At 39.1% G+C, this 19,159-nt stretch overlaps 1 protein-coding gene across 1 annotated transcript in view; it reads right to left on the bottom strand.

Moving 5' to 3' along the window:
• Window positions 1-19,159, bottom strand: part of PCLO (piccolo presynaptic cytomatrix protein) — a 598,913-nt gene that overhangs the window by 528,646 nt on the left and 51,108 nt on the right. Inside the window, 1 exon segment of the mRNA XM_025203237.1 lies at window positions 17,725-19,149. Coding sequence (XP_025059022.1) covers window positions 17,725-19,149 — 1,425 coding nt within the window.

Here is a 19,159-nt window from a genome sequence, read left to right as displayed (position 1 = left end):
ACAAAGGAGGTGATGCTCCCCTTCTATGCAGCACTGGTCAGGCTGCGGTTGGAGTACTGTGTCCAGTTTTGGGCGCCACACTTCAAGAGGGACTTGGGGAATCTCGAGAGGGTCCAGAGGAGGGCCACTTCATGATTAGTGGCCTTCGTGATAGACCCTATGGAGGGAGGTTGAGAGAGCTGAATCTCTTCAGCTTTCACAAGAGATGGCTGAGGGGAGATCTTGTGGCTGCCTATAAACTTATTAGGAGAGGTCAACAGGGAATAGGGGAAGCGCTGTTTACTACGGCGCCCCAGGGAGTGACTAGGAAGAATGGGTGTAAACTAGTTCAGAGTGGATTTAGGTTAGATATTAGGAAGAAATTTTTCACAGTACGGGTGGTCAGGATCTGGAATGGGCTTCCAAGAGGGGTGGTGTTATCACCTAGCTTGGAGATCTTCAAGAGGAGGCTAGATAGTCACCTGGCTGGGGTCATCTGACCTCGGTCCTCTTTCCTGCCAGGGGCAGGGGGTCGGACATGATGATCCATTGTGGTCCCTTCCGACTCTACAATCTATGAATCTATGAATCAAGAGAAACTTTAATCTCTCCAAATCAAATTGGAACCCTCTAATTCAATTCAGACAGATTCCAAAAGATTCAGCGATTCAGCCATAGACACAGCTTTAAATGTTTTTTCTACATACCTCAAGGTACCAGGTGGTTCTTGAACGCTGTAGTGGTGGGGCAGATGGAGCATCCCATGGGAGCATGGAGGGCTCCCCAGCATGCTCGGCTGCAGACCCAGAAGTGGACCAGAAGCACTTCTGGTGCACTTCTGGTCTGCCAGGGAGTGCACAGGGCCCCCTCTCCCATGCCCCCCTGGCTTGATGACTGGTGCATCCTGGGTCTGGCCCCACAACCAATCACCCCAACCTGGGGGGTGGGGGCGGGGGGGGGGGGGGGTGCCCAAGCGTGCTTCCTGGCAAACCTGGGAGTAGACCGGAAGTACGTCCAGTCCACTTCTGTGTTCACACCAGGCATGTGGGGGGTCACCCTGTGCTCCTGTGGGATGCTCCAATCACCCCATCATCACAGCATTCACGAGCCATGCCTAGTAGCTCGAGGTATGTAGAAAAAACATTTAAAGCCCTGTCTATGGCCAAATTGCTGATTCTCTGAATCAGCATCAAATCTTCAGGTTCAGATTCAGTCAAATCAAATCAGGCACAGTGATCTGAATCAATTAATCGAATCACTGTCCCCGATTTAGGACTAATCCGAATCCAAATCGAATATGGCCCGTTTCGCACACCCCTATCAGATAGAATATAATGAGCCATGAAGTCAATTGACTCCCTCAGGATTGGCTGACTATGAATGCTGTTGCCACTGCCAGGAAATTGATTTTAAACTTTGGGTGGAACAGGAATCAAAGTGAGGCGGGGGGAGGGGTGCTAGTGCACCCTCATCCCACTCCCCCCAGATTCACCCCCGCCATGTACTGATGCCTGAAATTTTATAGAGCAATCTTTATATTCAGGATCCTTGGGAAATATTCAGTCTATATGTTGCAGCTTGGAATTACTCCTACATATCTGAGAAGATCCATGTAGGGTATGGAACTAGAAATCTGATATCCCTGTGGGATTTTGTACAATGCTGTAGGGACATCAGCACCACCGTGAAAGAAATCACAGCCATTATATAGCAATTAGATAGACAAGAGTCTTCCATTTTCAATAATTTACCTGTGTGCGTGCGTGCGTGCGTGCGTGTGTGTGTGTGTGATGTGTGAAAGCACATGTGTAGTATTATACAATAGCAAAAAGGCTGGATTTGGGTCATGCACCTTCTCTTCTTGTTCAATAGATGAAGAGAATTTAAGGTAAAATGGAAATATACAAAATATACTTGAAGACAATCTCCTTGTCTCATACATTTTTTTCATCCATTTGTCTGGTTTCATTTCTATTAATGTTTAAAAATAAGTCTTAGTTTTCAGTAATTAAATAAAGCAGTGTGGTTGAAATAAGATAAAAGGACAAAATGATGGTACAGATGTAGACCTGAGGCTTGACTCAATCTTAGTTGTGTATAAAATACAATTATGTCTCATTCCAGAGTGTACTTGGTACGATATAAGAACAGAGAAACAAACAATACCAAAGCAACAGCAGAATACATCTGCCAACATCAGATCAGTATTTTTATCTAATTGTAAGCCACATTAAAAGATATGATGAAACTTGAAATGTGCACTTGTGAAAAAACAGTTAATTAATACTTGGGATCCCACTCTGGCTCCCCGTTAAAAGAGTATTAAAATCTAACTTCCTGAAGCTGGAGGTAAATCCTACTGCCATCCTATTTCTATGTATTTATGGGATTACCTAAATACAACTGTTTTAATTTATGGAGAAAGAGACCTATGGAGAGGAAAGCATGCCATTGTAGGGGCCTAAGAAAATGCTGGAAATACAGTCTCTCTATCATGGCACAGAACAGGTAAGTCACCTGATGACTGAATGCTTTAAACTAACTTAAGTCACTAGGCTCTGTATACCAGAGTGAGATTTACCAGCTTATGACAGAGTATCTTAATAAACCTATATATAGGTAAAACTGTAACTCCAAGCAATTTTTCAGTCGTTCTTTCTGGATGATGAAGCCACTCTGACTACTGAACAAATCAATTAATTGCTAATACCACCTAGAGAGATCCTCAGATCCCTGCAATACACTGAAGAAAATTAATTTAAGTACTAAATGTAGACACAGTCTACAACAACAAATGGAAAGGAACACACACAGACAAGGTTATTTGGGTAAATCTAATGTCTTTTATTAGGTAAACTAAAATTTTAGTTGGTCTAATAAAAGATATTGGATTTACCCAAAGAACCTGGTCTGCCTATGTCCTTAGACAAACACTGCTACAACTTATACCCAGCATTACACATGTATTTTGCAGTTACTTAAGGTGCTTCAAGAATTTAAAAAGGAGTATCAAATTTTCCCAGAATCCCAACAAATTGATATTATACATTTTGATGGGAGATGCAATTATTCACCCTGATTTCTTCCTCATAAAATTATAATGGATTAATAATTGGCCACCGCTGATTATGAAAGAGTGCTGTAAGAATGGAAATAATATCAGCTCCACTAGATTTTAACCCTAGTAATGGTTTGTCAATTCCCCTTGTGTGATATATCTTGATATGAAAAGTCAGGGATTCTCTTTTCTTTGAATAACAAGTTGACACCCTAAAAGGATAATATGTACGCATGGAAAATGACTTAATTACATATTAAAAAATCTTCCAAGCAAAACGTGTTATTAAAGAACAAGAAACTCCTCAGAAATCCTATTAGAACATGGGGATTAACTGCTTTCAGTCATGGAAGGCTTGGGAAATGGATCATTACTGAGTAGATTTTTAGGTCAGCGTACTTACAATGTCTACAAATAGTTGAAAGCTCATGAAGACCTCAAATCCTATAGTATGTATCTATTCAACAAGGTGCTGCAAAAATTGTTTTGTGAGAACTTCAGTAAATGAAAAAGAAGTAACCACTACAGGAAACTGTTGAGCTTCCTTCTGATTAAACTTCAACTCCTTTCTTTTCCAATGTTATTCCAACAGGAAAATAACATGATTAAAAACCAAATTACCCAGAATAAAGCAGTTCAAAAGAGTAAACTCATATAGGAAAAAAAAATAACCGACTCTCCAAGGTTTAAAATATTCCAAAGTTTGAAAATATATAGATCTAGAGATTTAGTTACGGCAATTTCAGATAAAGGGACCAGATGCAAAGGTGAAGTCCACTTTTCAAATTCTTCCAAGTTTATATATTTAGGCCCATGTTTCAAATTAAAGCCTGAGGCTTTGGTGGCTAAAACCATCAGTTTACTTTGCAGACTCGCTTTAAGTGATTACTTTTTATGGCACCTACCAGACCATGTATTTTGTAACAAGCTTGCAACAAGCAGAAATCCACAATCCATAATAAGATCAAGTTGAACTACACTCAATTGAACCAATTACCAATGTATGACGGGACCCTGAACCTTGCCTAGGGCCTGTAGGCACCACGGTAACACACATTTTGTTTTTTTCTTCAAATTATTCTTTGACTTCAGTGCTGGTTACTGTGAAAGACTCCAGGACATATGCACCGTTAATACGAATTTGGAAAAAAATATAGCCATAGAAGATAAATGCCAGTACTCCTGTTTAAACATGTAGTTCAATATCCTAAATGAGTCATAAGGCTTCTGGTCTTCTGTTAATTTAAAAATTCACTACATAGCTAAACAAAAATATGCTCTGTTCAAATGTGTTCCAGGACTGAACAGCATTGTGTTGTATTGTCAGTGCCAAGGTATATTGGAAATTATTTGAAGAATCTTGTAAACTGCCTGGTACTAGATAGTATGGTTTAACTGTGTGACCCTTCCTTCAATGAGACCATGGCCTGTTTTTAAAACAACTGATTTAATTTCTCAGCTTTTATGTCCAAATGTAACTTAGCTTAAAAGACTTGATGTGAAGAGGGAATGCTCACAGCAAATCATGTTATGCAACAAAACAAAATAAAGGTACTCAAAAATTGAAAATCACTTCTGAAAATTTAAAGCAAATCTTTCAATCCTTTTGAGTTTAAAATAAAATTTAAAACATTCAGAAAAAAAAATCTGTATTCTAAAATGTACTTAACTGGGGGCCAGATCCTGCCCTTAGTACCATGTCATCCAGCCCACAGGATTCCCCATGGATCTGTGGGAAGCCCCATGGACCAGGCCCTGCATGCTAGATTGGTCACACAGGATTGGCCTGATCTTGGGCAGTGTGGAGCTCTGAATCCCATTCCCTGTTGCGTGGGGAGTGCAGGGTAAGGGTCCCTGGAGACCTATCCCAGGTGTGTGGTGATACTGCAGGGCCCCCAGAGCCTGATCACAGCACACTGGGCCCAATCCAACCCACAGACCAGCCCCATGCATTTGGCCCAGGGGGCCAAAACCATGATCATCACTGTACTAGACCCTAAAGACTGAAAGTCAAAGAAAATCTAATGAAAACGTCCCTCTGAAGCTTCAAGTCCCAACATGAGACCTGGGCTACTCAAAATCTTTGCGTTAACCAATTTTCAAAGTATAACTGTTTTCAGTTAAACTTAAAAAAAAAAAGAGTCAAATATATCTAGAGAAAAAGACATGAAATTATTGTTGGAAAAAATAATACTTTTTTTCTTTTTTTCTGAAATCTTTTTATTCTGAAATGACTTCAGTGAAATATTGGATTATGTATGACATTTTCATATTATTGCCACACTTCATCTCCCAATATCTACTGTGTCCATGCGACTCCCGTGATGCACCACCTTCCCTCCAACAAGAGTACAGATCCTGATTAATTATGAGAGATGACATCTGGCCATTTTTGGTTGACACATTTTAAATTTCATTGTTTCACCAAGAGGCTGAAATTTTCCTTGGAAAAATTCAATAGAAATTATTCTTATTTAGTTTTTGTTACAATTTTCCGTGAGGGAAAAGATTCCAACAAGCTCTATATAACAGTCTTAAGATAAATATATCTTCAAATATTTTCCAATTAGTAGGCTGAAGATGACAATTATTATAATCTATATTATAGTTAAGGCTGTCCCAATTCTAGGAACCAGGGTCCTGATCACAGTCCCAAGGCTGCATGGGGCATAAGCCACAGTCCTAGCTGCAGTTTGCTGTAAGGATAACTATCCCTGGGCTCTCTCCCATGAAGTGTGCAGCCTAGCACACCCCACTCTGCTGCACACACAGCACCAGCAGCTTGGTTCCCCATCCCCTCCTGGCCAGACTCATTGCCTACCTGCAGCATGAGCAGCATACATAGCCCTGCCTCTAAGAATTCAAACAGTAAGTAGAAGCTAGAGGAGAGCAGAGGAACCCAAAAAACTCAGCGGTTGTAGCAGGAACAACAGGATGGGGTGGCAGAGCAGGCAGTGGCAGCTTTGGGGGCTGCATGCAGCTCACAGGCCACCATCTGGACAGTCCATTGTAGAATGAATTTCTGTCAGCATTTTATTGAAGAATGCAAGTCCCAGTTGTTACTCGTTTCACATAAACAAGGATAGGAATCAAAAGGCTGCTTGAAAAAAAGCTCCATTTATTTTGTTTTAATTTCAAGAGGTTTGTGTAGACTCCGATAATTAAAATTGAATTGTTGTGATTATTGCAGTGTCTATAACATAAGCAGAAGTACTGGTGCAAACCTGTACTGATCTCTAGAATCAAAGATCATGTTAGTCAACTCATACATCCAATAAATATGAATGAGTAAAATTCCAAGGCAGAAAAAATGAGCCTGAATACATTTCTTCTACATTTTTTTCCAGTAAACTTCTATCAAAACATACTTTTTGTGGAAAAAATATTCTGCTTCCATTTTTTTTCCAACCAGTTCTAATTGCTTCATTACTAAGCAGTTTTGCTAGGACACTAATCTCTAAAAGATCATTAAAATCACTAAGGACGTAAATGAGAAGGCAATTTTTCCTCTACAATGCTTCCTTACATGACAATTGGACAGTATTCAATTTGAAGCCTCTCTACCAAAAAAAAAAAAAAAAAGAAACAAAAACAAATAGAAAACCCTGCAAGATATTAACCCAAGAACATTAAAAACAGAAGATCTGCACAACGTCTATGGAGTCCTGTCCTCAGAGAACCTAGTAAGCAGTGTCAGTGCAACAAACTGAACCCAAAAGATGCAATTACCAACTGATGTAACTCTACCATTCCATCCAACATTGTGCCTTGCACACTTATAAACTTAGGTACATTAAATAATTTACTTTTGTTGATAACTATAATGAAATGTAAATATCCTAATCCAACCACCCTCTGTGCAAAGAAATTTTACAGAAACACACAGATGCTGCTAATCCCTTCTTCAGCATCAGGCTGTGATTGCTTATTTTGAAATGCAGTAAAACAGTCTCAAATGGATTACTGGAATAAATCATAGAATCCTACAAAATGAGGGCTGGAAAGGACCTCAGAAGGTCATCTAGTCCAACCCCCTGCTCAAAGCAGGACCATCCCCAACTAGATCATTCCAGCCATGGATTTATCTAGCCGGCTCTTAAAAGACTCCAAGGATGGAAATTCTACAACCTTTCTTCTTAGTTTGTTCTAGTGCTTTCCTATCCTTGTAATGAGAACATTTTTTTCCCTAATATTTAACCTAAACTTCCCTTGCTGCACCTTGGGACCATTGCTTCTTGTTCTGTCATCTGCCACCACTGAGAACAAGCCAGCTCCATCCTCTTTGCAACCCCTCTTCTGGTAGTTAACTGCTGCTATTAAATCCCCCTTAGTCTTCTCTTCTAATCTTCTCTTCTTCATTTTTCTTTAATGCCATAAGATTCCCCCATTCCCCTAGACATAAAGCCAAATCAAACTTTTTCATAACTAATATTGACCCCAGATTCTGAATCATTCTGGGTTTGGTCCACTGAACCTTTTCAGTTTCCTCAATATTCTTAAAATTTGCCAAACTTGTATGAGATGCTTTTTATTTTTTACATAACTAATCTGATCGTCCAGTCCATTCAATATTATACACACACACTTTTTGGTTCATCATTTGCACTGTCATTAAACATCACACAGAAGGTTACGTTATATTGAATACTATGTTTAAATATATTTCTTAATTTGCTACAGTGTTATGATGAGCATTAGTCATTTAATTAACACAAATGTGACACTGTTCTAAATGCATGTAGTTTCTAGAACTCAGCTGGGATCATTAACAGATTCAACTTGTCAGAAATAAGCTCACTGCTAAATGCATATGCATCATAATATATATAAATACAAATTTTATGAAGCTATGCATTCACAAAGTGGAAATTCTTGCAGAAGTTTCACCTGGTATTCCAAACCATCAGATCAACCCTATTAAACTGACTATTAAGGATGGACACTAGTCCTTTAAGAGCTAAGCATGAAAAAAAGAGTGTGTACGCTAACAATATACAAAGAGGTCACAATGCTAGGTCAGGAGAATCAGCAGGTATCAGAAAAAAAAAACAACTATTGAAGTGCTCTGAGTGCAGGTTTCAGACGAAACAAAGCCATATCACAGAAGACACCTGTGACATTGCAGGGGTGGGGAGTGGATGAGAGGAGAGGAAAATAGTCTTCCGAACACTCCTACAAAACCACAGTGACCAAAACTACTACTTCTCAGTCTCCCCTACCAACTACCTGCCGTACTGCAAAGGTGGCCATGTGTAAAAGATAATTTAAAATGGACCATATGTATCTTAGCAACATGCCCAGATGATAAAGGTGCTCAGCCTGTTATAAAATAAAGCCTTTAAGGTATCAGCTTAGTTTAAGCTGCCTAATATGAGTCAGGATCTGTATGTGCAAGCAGGTAGCCAGAGGCAAGTGAGTCAGGGACTGGAAGGTCTGTGGTAGAAGTTTGAAGCAGGGGCTGCCTAGTCCAGGGGTGGGCTGCTCAGAGGGAAGAGGGGATTAAAACAGCCTAGTCAAAGTCAGGGGAGTAAACACAGAGCAGCCCTGCAGCTCTAGAGAGCATGTGGGCTTTCCAAGCCCTAGGGCTATTCTGTGAACACGTACAAGCATTTGTGAAGTTTGGTTAATCCCTTGCTGATCTAACATTAATTCATGCTGGATGAAAACAAACTTTAGATCAGGTATGCCTTTTTTAAGATGAAACTCACTTGTACACTGGGGCATTAAGATTGCCCTAACTTTGGTAACACTTCAATGTACCCAGTTAGGACATGCAAAATCATTAGTCACACTATTTTCTAGAGGTTTCTCTTCTTATTTGTTGGTCATCTGAATACTAGATTGATTTTTTTAAATGCCTAAATTAAGCACTGCAATTTCTTCCTTAAGCTTAGATTTATTAGACATTTATTTGATGTTATGGAAGGTTCTGTAATAAAGGTAAGACAGTAGAACCACCTTAAAATATGAATATAAGGTATAAAAGTACCTTAGTGAATATAAAACTGGAGACTTAAGATGACTTCAGATGCTACCATTCTTTTTTTCTTTTCCTTTTCCTTTTTCTTTTTTTTTGAATAATGCAGAATAATGGCATAATCAAGGAAATGCCTGATGAAAATACAGTGAAGAAAATCATCTGACTCAAGGCCAGGTCAGTAATTTTCCAGATTATCTACTTTAAGTTTCAAACTTCAGCTTGACCCTAATTAATGCTGTAGGCCACAGGCTGTCTGATTTCCTAATATCAGAGAGCGAGAGAGTGTGGGAGTTCAGGAGCAGCATTCAAAGCTGTACGCCAGTCATATCATGTAAGCATTTTTCATGCTGGAAGGTGCTGGACAAGATTTACTGAGAAAGTATTCAGAATGTATGAATTCTTATTGGAGGGAAGAATGGCTAGGCAGACAGGAACAGTTAATGTATCTGTTGCATTGCTAAAAAGTCAGCCCTTTGAATTTAATATTACCAGTGATAGCTAACAAAAGACATCTGGCCTTGCAAAACACCTAGTGGCTGTTGTAACGAGCACTGCTTTTTATTTTTTTTAAGGCTCTAAATTTAGGCACATATTTCCTCCTTATATGGTGAAACCTAGAGGTGCCTTAAGGAATAAAATTTCCAAGGAGGAAAAGAAGGTTCCTGTGGTTAGGCGCTGGACAGATATTGGGAAAGCCTAGATCCTCAATTCCAAATTGTGCCACAAGCTTCTCCATGGAACTTTTGACAAGTCATTGTGGGAGCTGAAAAGCACCCGCAAAAACAGTGCTTTACTGGAGGAGGCAAAGCGTGAGTTTGACCTGGCTCTGCAGAATCTGTATAGATTGGGCAAGTCAGCACAGCTTTCTGGCGCTGTTATCTAAATCTGATTCAATCACTTACTATAAAGAAGCACCGAAAAGCCCTACTGAAGCCCTATACAGACATTGGGCAAGCGGGGTCAAACTAATGCAGTGCCTCCTCTGGGCATGCAAGGGCACACCAAGCTTAAAGCACCACTCCCCCGCCCCCCGCCCCCCCACACATTTGTAAGCAGCTTTTGTGCGCCTCTGCTTTAGTTCCTGTTGTCTAAAACGGGTAACATTTCTTTTCCTTGAAAGGTTGTGATAGGAATAGATTTCCTACCATGATGGAGACAATATAAACTCTTGATAGAAATTTCTCTTAATTTTTCCTCTGAAAGGGTATTGTGTATTTTCCCACCCAAATGTGAAAAAGTACAAGGAAAGTACAAGGCAAGGATTTCTTAGGGGGATATCTTTTTATTGGACCAACTATGTAGTTAGGATAAAATTAAGTAAGCTTTCAAATTTTTCATCGGGTTTCTTATTACAGGGAGCCAGGCACAGCCAGGTCAGAGACCAGATGAAGAATGTCTTAAATGTGTTTCAAACTGGGAAATGGAGTATTTTCATTTTAAAACTTCTCAAAAGAGCATATTCAATATTATCATTATTCCAAGTAAATAGTCAAAACAAGTTTCTTCCCATAAAGAAGCATGACTAATAAAACTAAACATTTTTTTAATGAAGAAAACACTTCAATTATAAATTGACATCATCACTAGCTAGGCAAGTAACTGCCCCTTTCCCCCACTCCCCCCAAAGCTAAGCTCATTTGTGCTTTGTAGGAGCTTCCCCCTCTAGTAATAAACTCTCCAAGCTACCAACATTAAGCAAATTCTGAAATTGAATCTAGGCAGACAGATCCCTACAGAGCTCTACTGCCTTTGACAGAAGTTCAGTGAATTCAGTGCTTTTCCCAGTCACATCCGAATGCAAAAGAGGGCCATAAATGAGAAATTTAATGTTCAGAAAGAGATAGTAACAAATTTCACATGCAATACAATTTTGAAAAGTGTCCAAGTGTTAAAATATAGACTAAAACTTGTCCTAGTAAAGCAATATAGTACCAGAGTGGGATTTTTAATAATATTTTTATCCTAACAAAATTCCTAATATACAAGCAGTTACATCAAGTAAAATGTGTTTTTTTTCTTTTTCTGGAGATAGTTATTTCATTTGGGAAACTGGTATCACCTATGCATACAATAGCATTCTCTTGCTGGCATAATCTTCTTCTAAATTGGGGAGGACAGTTTATGCTGGTATTCCAATACCTGTAAAGCTCCACCAGCACATCTTAGAGCACTGTAGGGACAGATCCTAAATTAATTATAAGGCACCTAACATTGACACACTGTAAGACATGAACATTAGACATCTTGCCCTAAGTGTTGCTCCTGATCAATAGGGTATGCAGTTAGGTTTCCTGTGCATAGATATCTTCATTCTCTGCATCTCCCACAGCTGATTCACATTATGCCATTGCTGAGTAGGAGGTTTACAAATCACCAATAGGAATAAAAGGCCACCAGGTTTGTCAGTACTCCTTGGGGCTTTGGCATCTGAACTGAGGAAGGCACCACCCTAATATCAAGATCTAAATCACTCCAGTGAAGTTACCTACCTGAACCAGAACTCCATAATGGGTAGAAACACTGAGTTTGTTATAAAGATACAGCACTCCCCCAGTTGCTCTTGCATATGACTAGGTCTGCTGGCACATCTTTTGCTCAATAGCTTACTAGCAAGAACACTTACTAAAGAAGTAGGCAACCTGTGCTCTAGGTCCATCTCACCTTGAGGGGATTCAAACCCACATCACCCACTTCCTAGAATACCCTAATCTTCAGGCTATGAGATAAACTGTGCACTCCCCACCCCCTTCTTGTTGAAGCAGGCCTGTTGGGCAGCAAAGAGTGCAAAAGTTATGGGACCGAGAAAGCATATTGAAGGGAGTATAGATCTGTTAAGAAATTCACTGGGAGGAAGAAGGAGGTCTTGGGTTAAACACCTTTCTGCCAAAATCCTTGTTGTGAGTTGTTATGGTTTGTGGTATTCTGTTCCATACCCCGCCATTTTTTTTTAAACAAATGACTGCATAATTAAACAACCCCAGTGTTTAATGCACTCTCTTACGTAGGTTTGAACCCCCTTCAGCCCAGAACCCACAACCCAGGTCTCTCAATTCCAGATGCCCATGCATCTGGGCTCCTGGGGAGAAAGTTAGCACCAACACATTTTCTAGTGAGATGCATTCATGCTTTCAGCACCAGTCACTTGCCATGGGCTGTCTCACAAACAATCAGGGTCTCTCCCCATGTTCATCCCCACTCCAACCAATTTGGATCACAAAAAAAGCTTAGGCAGGAGTGCAGCATGTATAGTATTAGTCTAGATTGCTTCTGTGCAGCAACCGAAAACTAGTGACTAGAGATCTTTTCAGGCCCAAACGGAGACAATGAATGTTGGCACAGCAGCAGTTTTGCAGTCACTGAGCAGGGTCAATCTGAAGCACTCTTTGTGATTTAAGAATGCCTAAGCCCTGCTCGGTTGTCTTAGGAGTTGATGAGAATCTATCCCTTGGGTATGTAGGATTTGCAAAGATATTTAGGTACTTAAAGATGCTAACTGGAAGCTATCAGGATTTTCAAAAGTGCTTAAGTAGGTTAGGTGCCCAACTCCTAATTCAATGCTAACGGTAATTTCATGCTAATACTAGTAATAATAAATCTAAGTGAAAGTTAATGGGATTTAGGCCCCTGTGGGCCTAAGTCATATTTGAAACTGGGTATTTAGGTACTCTTGCAAAATGTACCCATAATCAATGTTTAGTATACCTTTTTCCTTTCAATGTAGGTATGTGTCCATGTCATGAAAAATGTGGCCAAAGATAAGTTATTCAATGATATGTTTTTAAGCATAAAAAATATTCAAGTTGAATAAGAATCACAGATCATTAGGAAATGTGAGAATACCCCATTTGGAGTAAAATTAATTGGATTGTGTGCTGATAATGAAGAAATATTGCTTTAATTATTCATTCCATGGCTTATGCTTGGTTAATTTTTCTCTGGCTCAAAGACAAGATACTATCTTTTATAAAAGGATGTTGTTAACAGTTTTCATGATTTTGTTATTGGTTTATGGATACAAATTTTATGATCTGTGGTGAATCCCCATACATTATATAATCCCATCTATTTCAGCCTAACAAAGTGGCTGCTATTAAAGAAAGCATTCACTTTTGTATAACCAAAATTTAAACAATAGCTTTAAATGATGAGTGAAAATATTCTAACTGTACAATCACTCAGCTCTTAGGGACAGTAAAGATTTCTGTTTCTTTATTCTAATCAGTAGATCCTTTTCAGTGGGCATGTCTACACATGCATTAATGAACCGTAGTTGTGGCACTTTTAAGTTTAGTACCTGTAATAACAGGTAGTAAGTAACTGGTGCTACTGTGCAGTAGCGCTGATGCATGCCTTTTTAGTGACACTAATGCACAGTAAACTATTTTTACTGAGCATCAGTGCAATAGCACAGCTTTTGCCATGGGGCACTAATGCGCATTAGAATTAATCTACTGTGCATTTAGTGTCTTGTGTAGACACATCCAGTAGTAGTTTAGGTTGTTTGGATGTCATCTATTTCTTAACCAAATCCACAACAAAGAAAATTATAAAGTTCTAAAACGTAGTGAAACTTGAAACACTAGAAAATGGTTCAAAGCTGAATCAAATGGGCAGCTATCACTGTGCATATCACATTATAAAGAGGCAATGGGTATCATCTCAGATTATGCAGTACTTCGTTTCAGATATTTTCATTATTATCATGGATGGCTCTGTACTTCAAAGTGTTGCTGCAGACTTGTTTTCAGGAGACCCAGCTGTATTTGGAAATTTAACTGTATGGTTCATTTCACTTGGGTTGGATTAGTTTGGTTGGGATGATATAGTTGGGGATGGTCCTGCTTTCAGCAGGGGATTGGACTAGATGATGTCCTGGGCTAGGGACAGACATTACACTTAAACCAGTTTAAGTGATCAGAAACTGGTTTAAACCTTTAACAAAACAGATGTTCTCTGCGCACAAACCAATTTGAAAATGACTGAAACCAGTTTGAGATAAACCTGGTGGAATGTAGTATCAGACTTAACTGATTTGGGTCAAACTGGTTTATGCAATAATGATTCTATTCTTTTTTTTTAGGCTACCATTTTGACTTGAACAAACTCCCATACCTTTTAAATACAACAGTTGGTACATTCAGACTTCAGTGGAGATTGGAAAATAGGAATTGCTATATTAGAAGTGCATCTATACAGGTAGGCAGTAGTAGTTGTACCAACTGCTTCAGAAAAAGGTACTTACAAAACATTCTTTTAACACTCAAAGTTAGCAGATGGTTTATCCTGAACCCCATCATAATTGCTCTTTAAATTAGATTTTCTTATGCTGCAGAGAAACATTTAAACATTTTTTCTTCCCAACCCCACTCTCCTGAATCTTCTTACATGTTTGGCTGACATGATATTAAGTTTGCCTGGATCAAGGATTCTACGATCCAATCACTTGCCCCACTTCCCCACCAACCATTTTGTGTTTCATTTGAGGATTATTACTCAGCAATGTTAATAAAAATATGGGGAACTCAAGGCATAAAAGCATTAAAGTTTCATTTATAAGTCAAAGTGTAGAATTCTATACATGCAGGAATACAGGTGTGAGTGAAACCCCTGGGTCACTGAAGCCCGGTCCCCTAGTTTTGAAGCCAACTATGTCCTACAGTTGCATACATAAAAGAATCCATCAAATATGAATGTGAAAATAAGTATCCTATTTCTCCATGTAAAATTACTACATGACAGTCATTTCTTAGCTTTCATATATGTAGTTGACTACCACCCTTTTCTTAGAATTATAGTTCTTCTGCAAAGTCTTAGAATGACATCCGATCGTTTTTAAAATGATTCCAATGTATTTTCCACTCCCAAAACAAACCTTTCCTTGCCATTTCCTTAATATTGAACAGGGCTTCTTTTACACCCTAATAAATTATTTCAGACAGACCACATTTTTCCTTACAATATCTACAGATATTTAAATAGCCATCTGTAGGTTAAAGAACTCCAGTTCTTTTTCTCCCTTGGCATTTCCATTAGATTACACATATAGCTTCTGCCATCATTACACATCTACAAAACCCGCCATGGCCATTTTGCTTCCTTTTTGTTCAGAAACAGTGACTTGTTAAAATATAATTCTTTTACTACTACCATATGAATTCTATTCATTTTAATTTCTTCATTTTCTCCTTGTGGCTTCCTCTAATTAACCTCTCATTTTTCAAAAACATCCCCATTCTAGTTAATGTCCACAGTACTTTAAGGAATGCCTCTGACCCTCTGTCTCACCAAACTTGGTTACAGTAGAATGACCCAGCTCTGATCCCATTCTGTATTTTCTGAACAGCCAGACTGAGTTTTAAATACACAAAATGGTTGTTACCACTCTTTTCATTTCCAAGCTTCTACAGTTGCAATTTTCTTGTGTTCAGTTGCTAAAAATAGAACTGCTTCCAACTACCTGAGCTGGAAACCCACAGAAAAGCTAATTAAAGAGCTGGTAAACAATGCTGCTTCCCATTGAGCAAATGGTAGGATGAGAATACTGTGCTAATGTACCAGAGTTCACATGGCCCTGCGGGTCTGAAATCTATCAAGTGTCATTTATTTAATCATTCATGGTTGTTTGTTTTCCAGATAAATTACCATTTAAGTAAATATCTATTTGACTGTTGAATCAACAAATTGGAAAAAAAAGAGCATCTGTTCTGTTATAAAAGAAAAGGTATTCTGGACTAGATTCTTAGCTTGTATAAAGAGGCATTATTTAACTAGTTTCATAGAAAGAAATACTCTTTTAAAAGGTTTTTTGGTCACGTGTAGGCAGAAACCACCAATCATCCTTATAAGAAGGTACCTTGTCACCCCCACACTGTTAACCATTAGCAACTGTGTTTGGACTATTACAGCTGGTTGCCCAGTGGATTTTCTGGGTTCAAATAGTTGTGGTTGATGTGCACAAGAAGTTGATATTATCCTGTGTATTTGTCAACTCAGCATGCATTTACAGGCTCTTTGGGCCTGATCCTTTGCCCTGTAACTGAATGAAAGCTATACTGCTCGCTTATACAGAATATGATTTGGACCTCCGGTCAAGTAATCAAATCCAACTCACTTTTCAGCTGGAACTCAGCTAACAATTCTTCAAGTGATGCAACAATATCAATTGGACTTGCTTAGTGTGCTGTAAAACCTCAAAACAACTTCTTAGATGGATGTTGTATTTTTTTTAATCAAAACACATCCTGATTTCGATATAAAAGAGAAAGAAAGATACCGGAAGAGACAAATTGTTTAAAATTGCAGAGTTTGGCAATTACAGACTGGAACTCAGACAGCAAGTGTGAAAATTTCTTCTCTGCTCTTGCTCTCACATCTCTAAGTGTTCCTCCTTTCTAATCTACAAAGGAAATAGACGGTCCACTTTCCACTGAAAAGTCACAGATTTGCCAGAGTACTTCAAAGAACATAAACCAGCTATGTGCCGTCCGTCACGTCCTTGTTGTATAGGACAATGTTGCGTTTAGGTTGAAAAAACAAAATCAACAGGCAAGAGATACAGAGAAATTTTGATAGAGGTGGTCTGATTAATGATTTTCAAACTGCTGAAGCTGGTAAGCACAATTAGAAAGTTAACCCAGGAGATCCTCATGCAAATACACAAGGTACATGGTTGTCTTCTCAATATTCTGGTTTCTACCTAAGCTGTTACTGATGGTTTAGCTAAGATAATCTGTTTTAGTTTATATGCTCAGACATCAAATACCCAACACTGTTTCATTCTTTGCTCATTTTCTTGGTGAACTGACATATGCTTATGAAATATCTATAAGCATCTTGTTGGTAATCTGCTTCTATCAAGTTAAAATTGATTGCTTAATATGGAAGCCATATACTTCTGTTAACATAAAGTTTCCTTTCCCCTATTTTTAAACAGAAGATTTTGTAAAAAAAAAAGAATAACAATGGTCACACAATTAGCTTTTTCAAAAATTCTGAGATCTCTGGTGACAGGAGTTATAAAGAATGCCTCATTAGTTCTCTTTAGAAATCATAAAAACAATGCAAAAGCCATTCCAATTTGATTTATTTGATGAGTAGAATGACCTTGTGATCTTCGTCAATCTAAATCCTGCTTTACACCTAATCTATCCCTCTGACTTAGGCTATGAAATGGATACATCAAAATGAATATCCCCACAAGAGTCCCGAGCCAGAATATAATTAATGAAACATGAAAGTACAAATTAACTCCAGATTTAGGAAGTACTTCAAAGGTTGTCCTGAGTAAAAGTAACAATTAATACATTCCTTAATTCAAGAAGTGCTTGAAGCAAACACATTGATCAGAAGACAAGGAGAGGGAAATAAGACATGAAAATGTTGCTATGCTGACAATGAGAGAGACATGAAGGGTAACTTTTACCCCAAAATGAACTATAAACAATAGGTGCAATAATTTACCATGTTATCATAACACTCATTTCCATGATTTAAGTTTGTCTCTACCTCAAATCCAAGATATCTACTGTACTGCAGAAAATGTATTCCAAGTAGCTTTTTACTATCCACCAAATTTCACACTGTACAGTTATCTAATTAGAAAATGAAGCACTAGAGATGAAGCATTAAAAGGGTTCAGAACCATTTGGTAACTGAAAACCAGTGAACAAGTTGCTTTTATAGAGTAAATAGAAATGTCATTGCTTACCTCAGCTATGTGTGGCATAGGATTAAATCCACAGAGATTGCACACAATGCTCTTGCATCCTGTACATGTGTTAAAGTTGGGTGGATCCTTAGAACCAACATTTAGTTCAGTTTTACAAAGAGGACAAGTTGATTTAGACAGCGTAGTTTTTTGTGGTTCGGTTGGCCCAGGCGGTTTTTTGGATTCAGCAACTGGAGGCTTGCTGTCTTTAGCCACAGTCGGTTTCTTTTCTAACTCAGATTCTTTCATGGTTACAATGTTATCAGCTTTGGGTAGCTCTGGTTTTTCTATCACAGGAGGCTTGGCATCTTTTTTTACAGGTCCTGCTTTTGGAGATGGCTGAGCCTGACTGGACTCTTTGGATGGTACTTGAGAGGCAGGGGGTTGTGAGGGAGGTGGGGGCTGCTTAGCAGCAGGCCCTGGTGGAGGTCCTGATGAATGAGCTCCTGGCTGACCTGCTGTGGAGATTAAATTTGATGCTTGACTGAAGATTGAAGCCCCAAATCCAAAGAGTTTTCCAGTAACTGTTTCTTGTGGAGTTGTAGGTTGAGGTTTGGGAGTATCAGTAATTCCTCCCAAATTAAGACTGAAACGTCTTGTTTGCTCTTGAGCTTTCTGAGGCTGTTGGGGTGGGGGTGGTGGCTGTCCTGGAGTAGGCCTGGGGCCTACAGCTGCTTGTGGACCTTTTGGAACCTGCTTAGCATCCATCTTTGGGGTAGCTTTTGTCTGTACCTTCTTAGGGTCTTCTTTCACTTGTGTTGGCGGCCCAACAGGTTTTTGACCTTTAACATCTGATCCAGGCCCAGGCTGAGAAACAAGTTTGGGATCCAGTTTTTGCTGAGACACATGGGGTAGGCTTTTGGAATCTGGCAGCTGAGGTTTCTCCCCAGCCAGATAGGTTTCTTGCAATGACTTGGAAGTTTCCGATCTCTGAAGATCCACTGCTTTCTGTTGGGTCGGTGGAGGTTTGGGACCTGCTGAATCCTGTTTCAGACTGGGTACTGAAGAGGTAGTCACAGTGTCAGTTGTAGGCTTTTGTATACTTGGTTGCTTTTGCTTATCTTGAAATACAGTTGGCTTGGCCTGGTCAGTTTTTGATGTCAGTTCCATTTGTTTAGAGGTCTGTGGAATAACAGGCTCAGTGGGGGGATGTTTTGATTTTACAGGGGGAGAGCCAGACATAGATGGTTGCTTTGTCAATGGAAGGGCTTTTTTGGATTCCAGTGTCTGGGAAGGGTCAGGTTTTTGAGAAACATCTTTCTTTTGAACAGGCTGTTGGGGTTGGGCAGGCAATTTAGTCACTGAAGGCGGAAGGAAAGGTTTCTGTTTGGGTGGAAGAGGCTGTGGTCCAGGACCATGAACTGGAGCTAAGTCACCACCTCGTGCTCTTTGCATCTGACAATTCAAACAGAGCCACTCCTTTATCTGTAGGGAA

This window comes from Alligator sinensis, unplaced genomic scaffold, assembly GCF_000455745.1.
Source record: "Alligator sinensis unplaced genomic scaffold, ASM45574v1 scaffold567_1, whole genome shotgun sequence".
In the NCBI taxonomy this organism is placed as follows: Eukaryota; Metazoa; Chordata; order Crocodylia; family Alligatoridae; genus Alligator; species Alligator sinensis.
The sequence above is the reverse complement of the archived record's forward strand: the minus strand, read 5'-3'. Positions and strand labels throughout refer to the sequence as shown.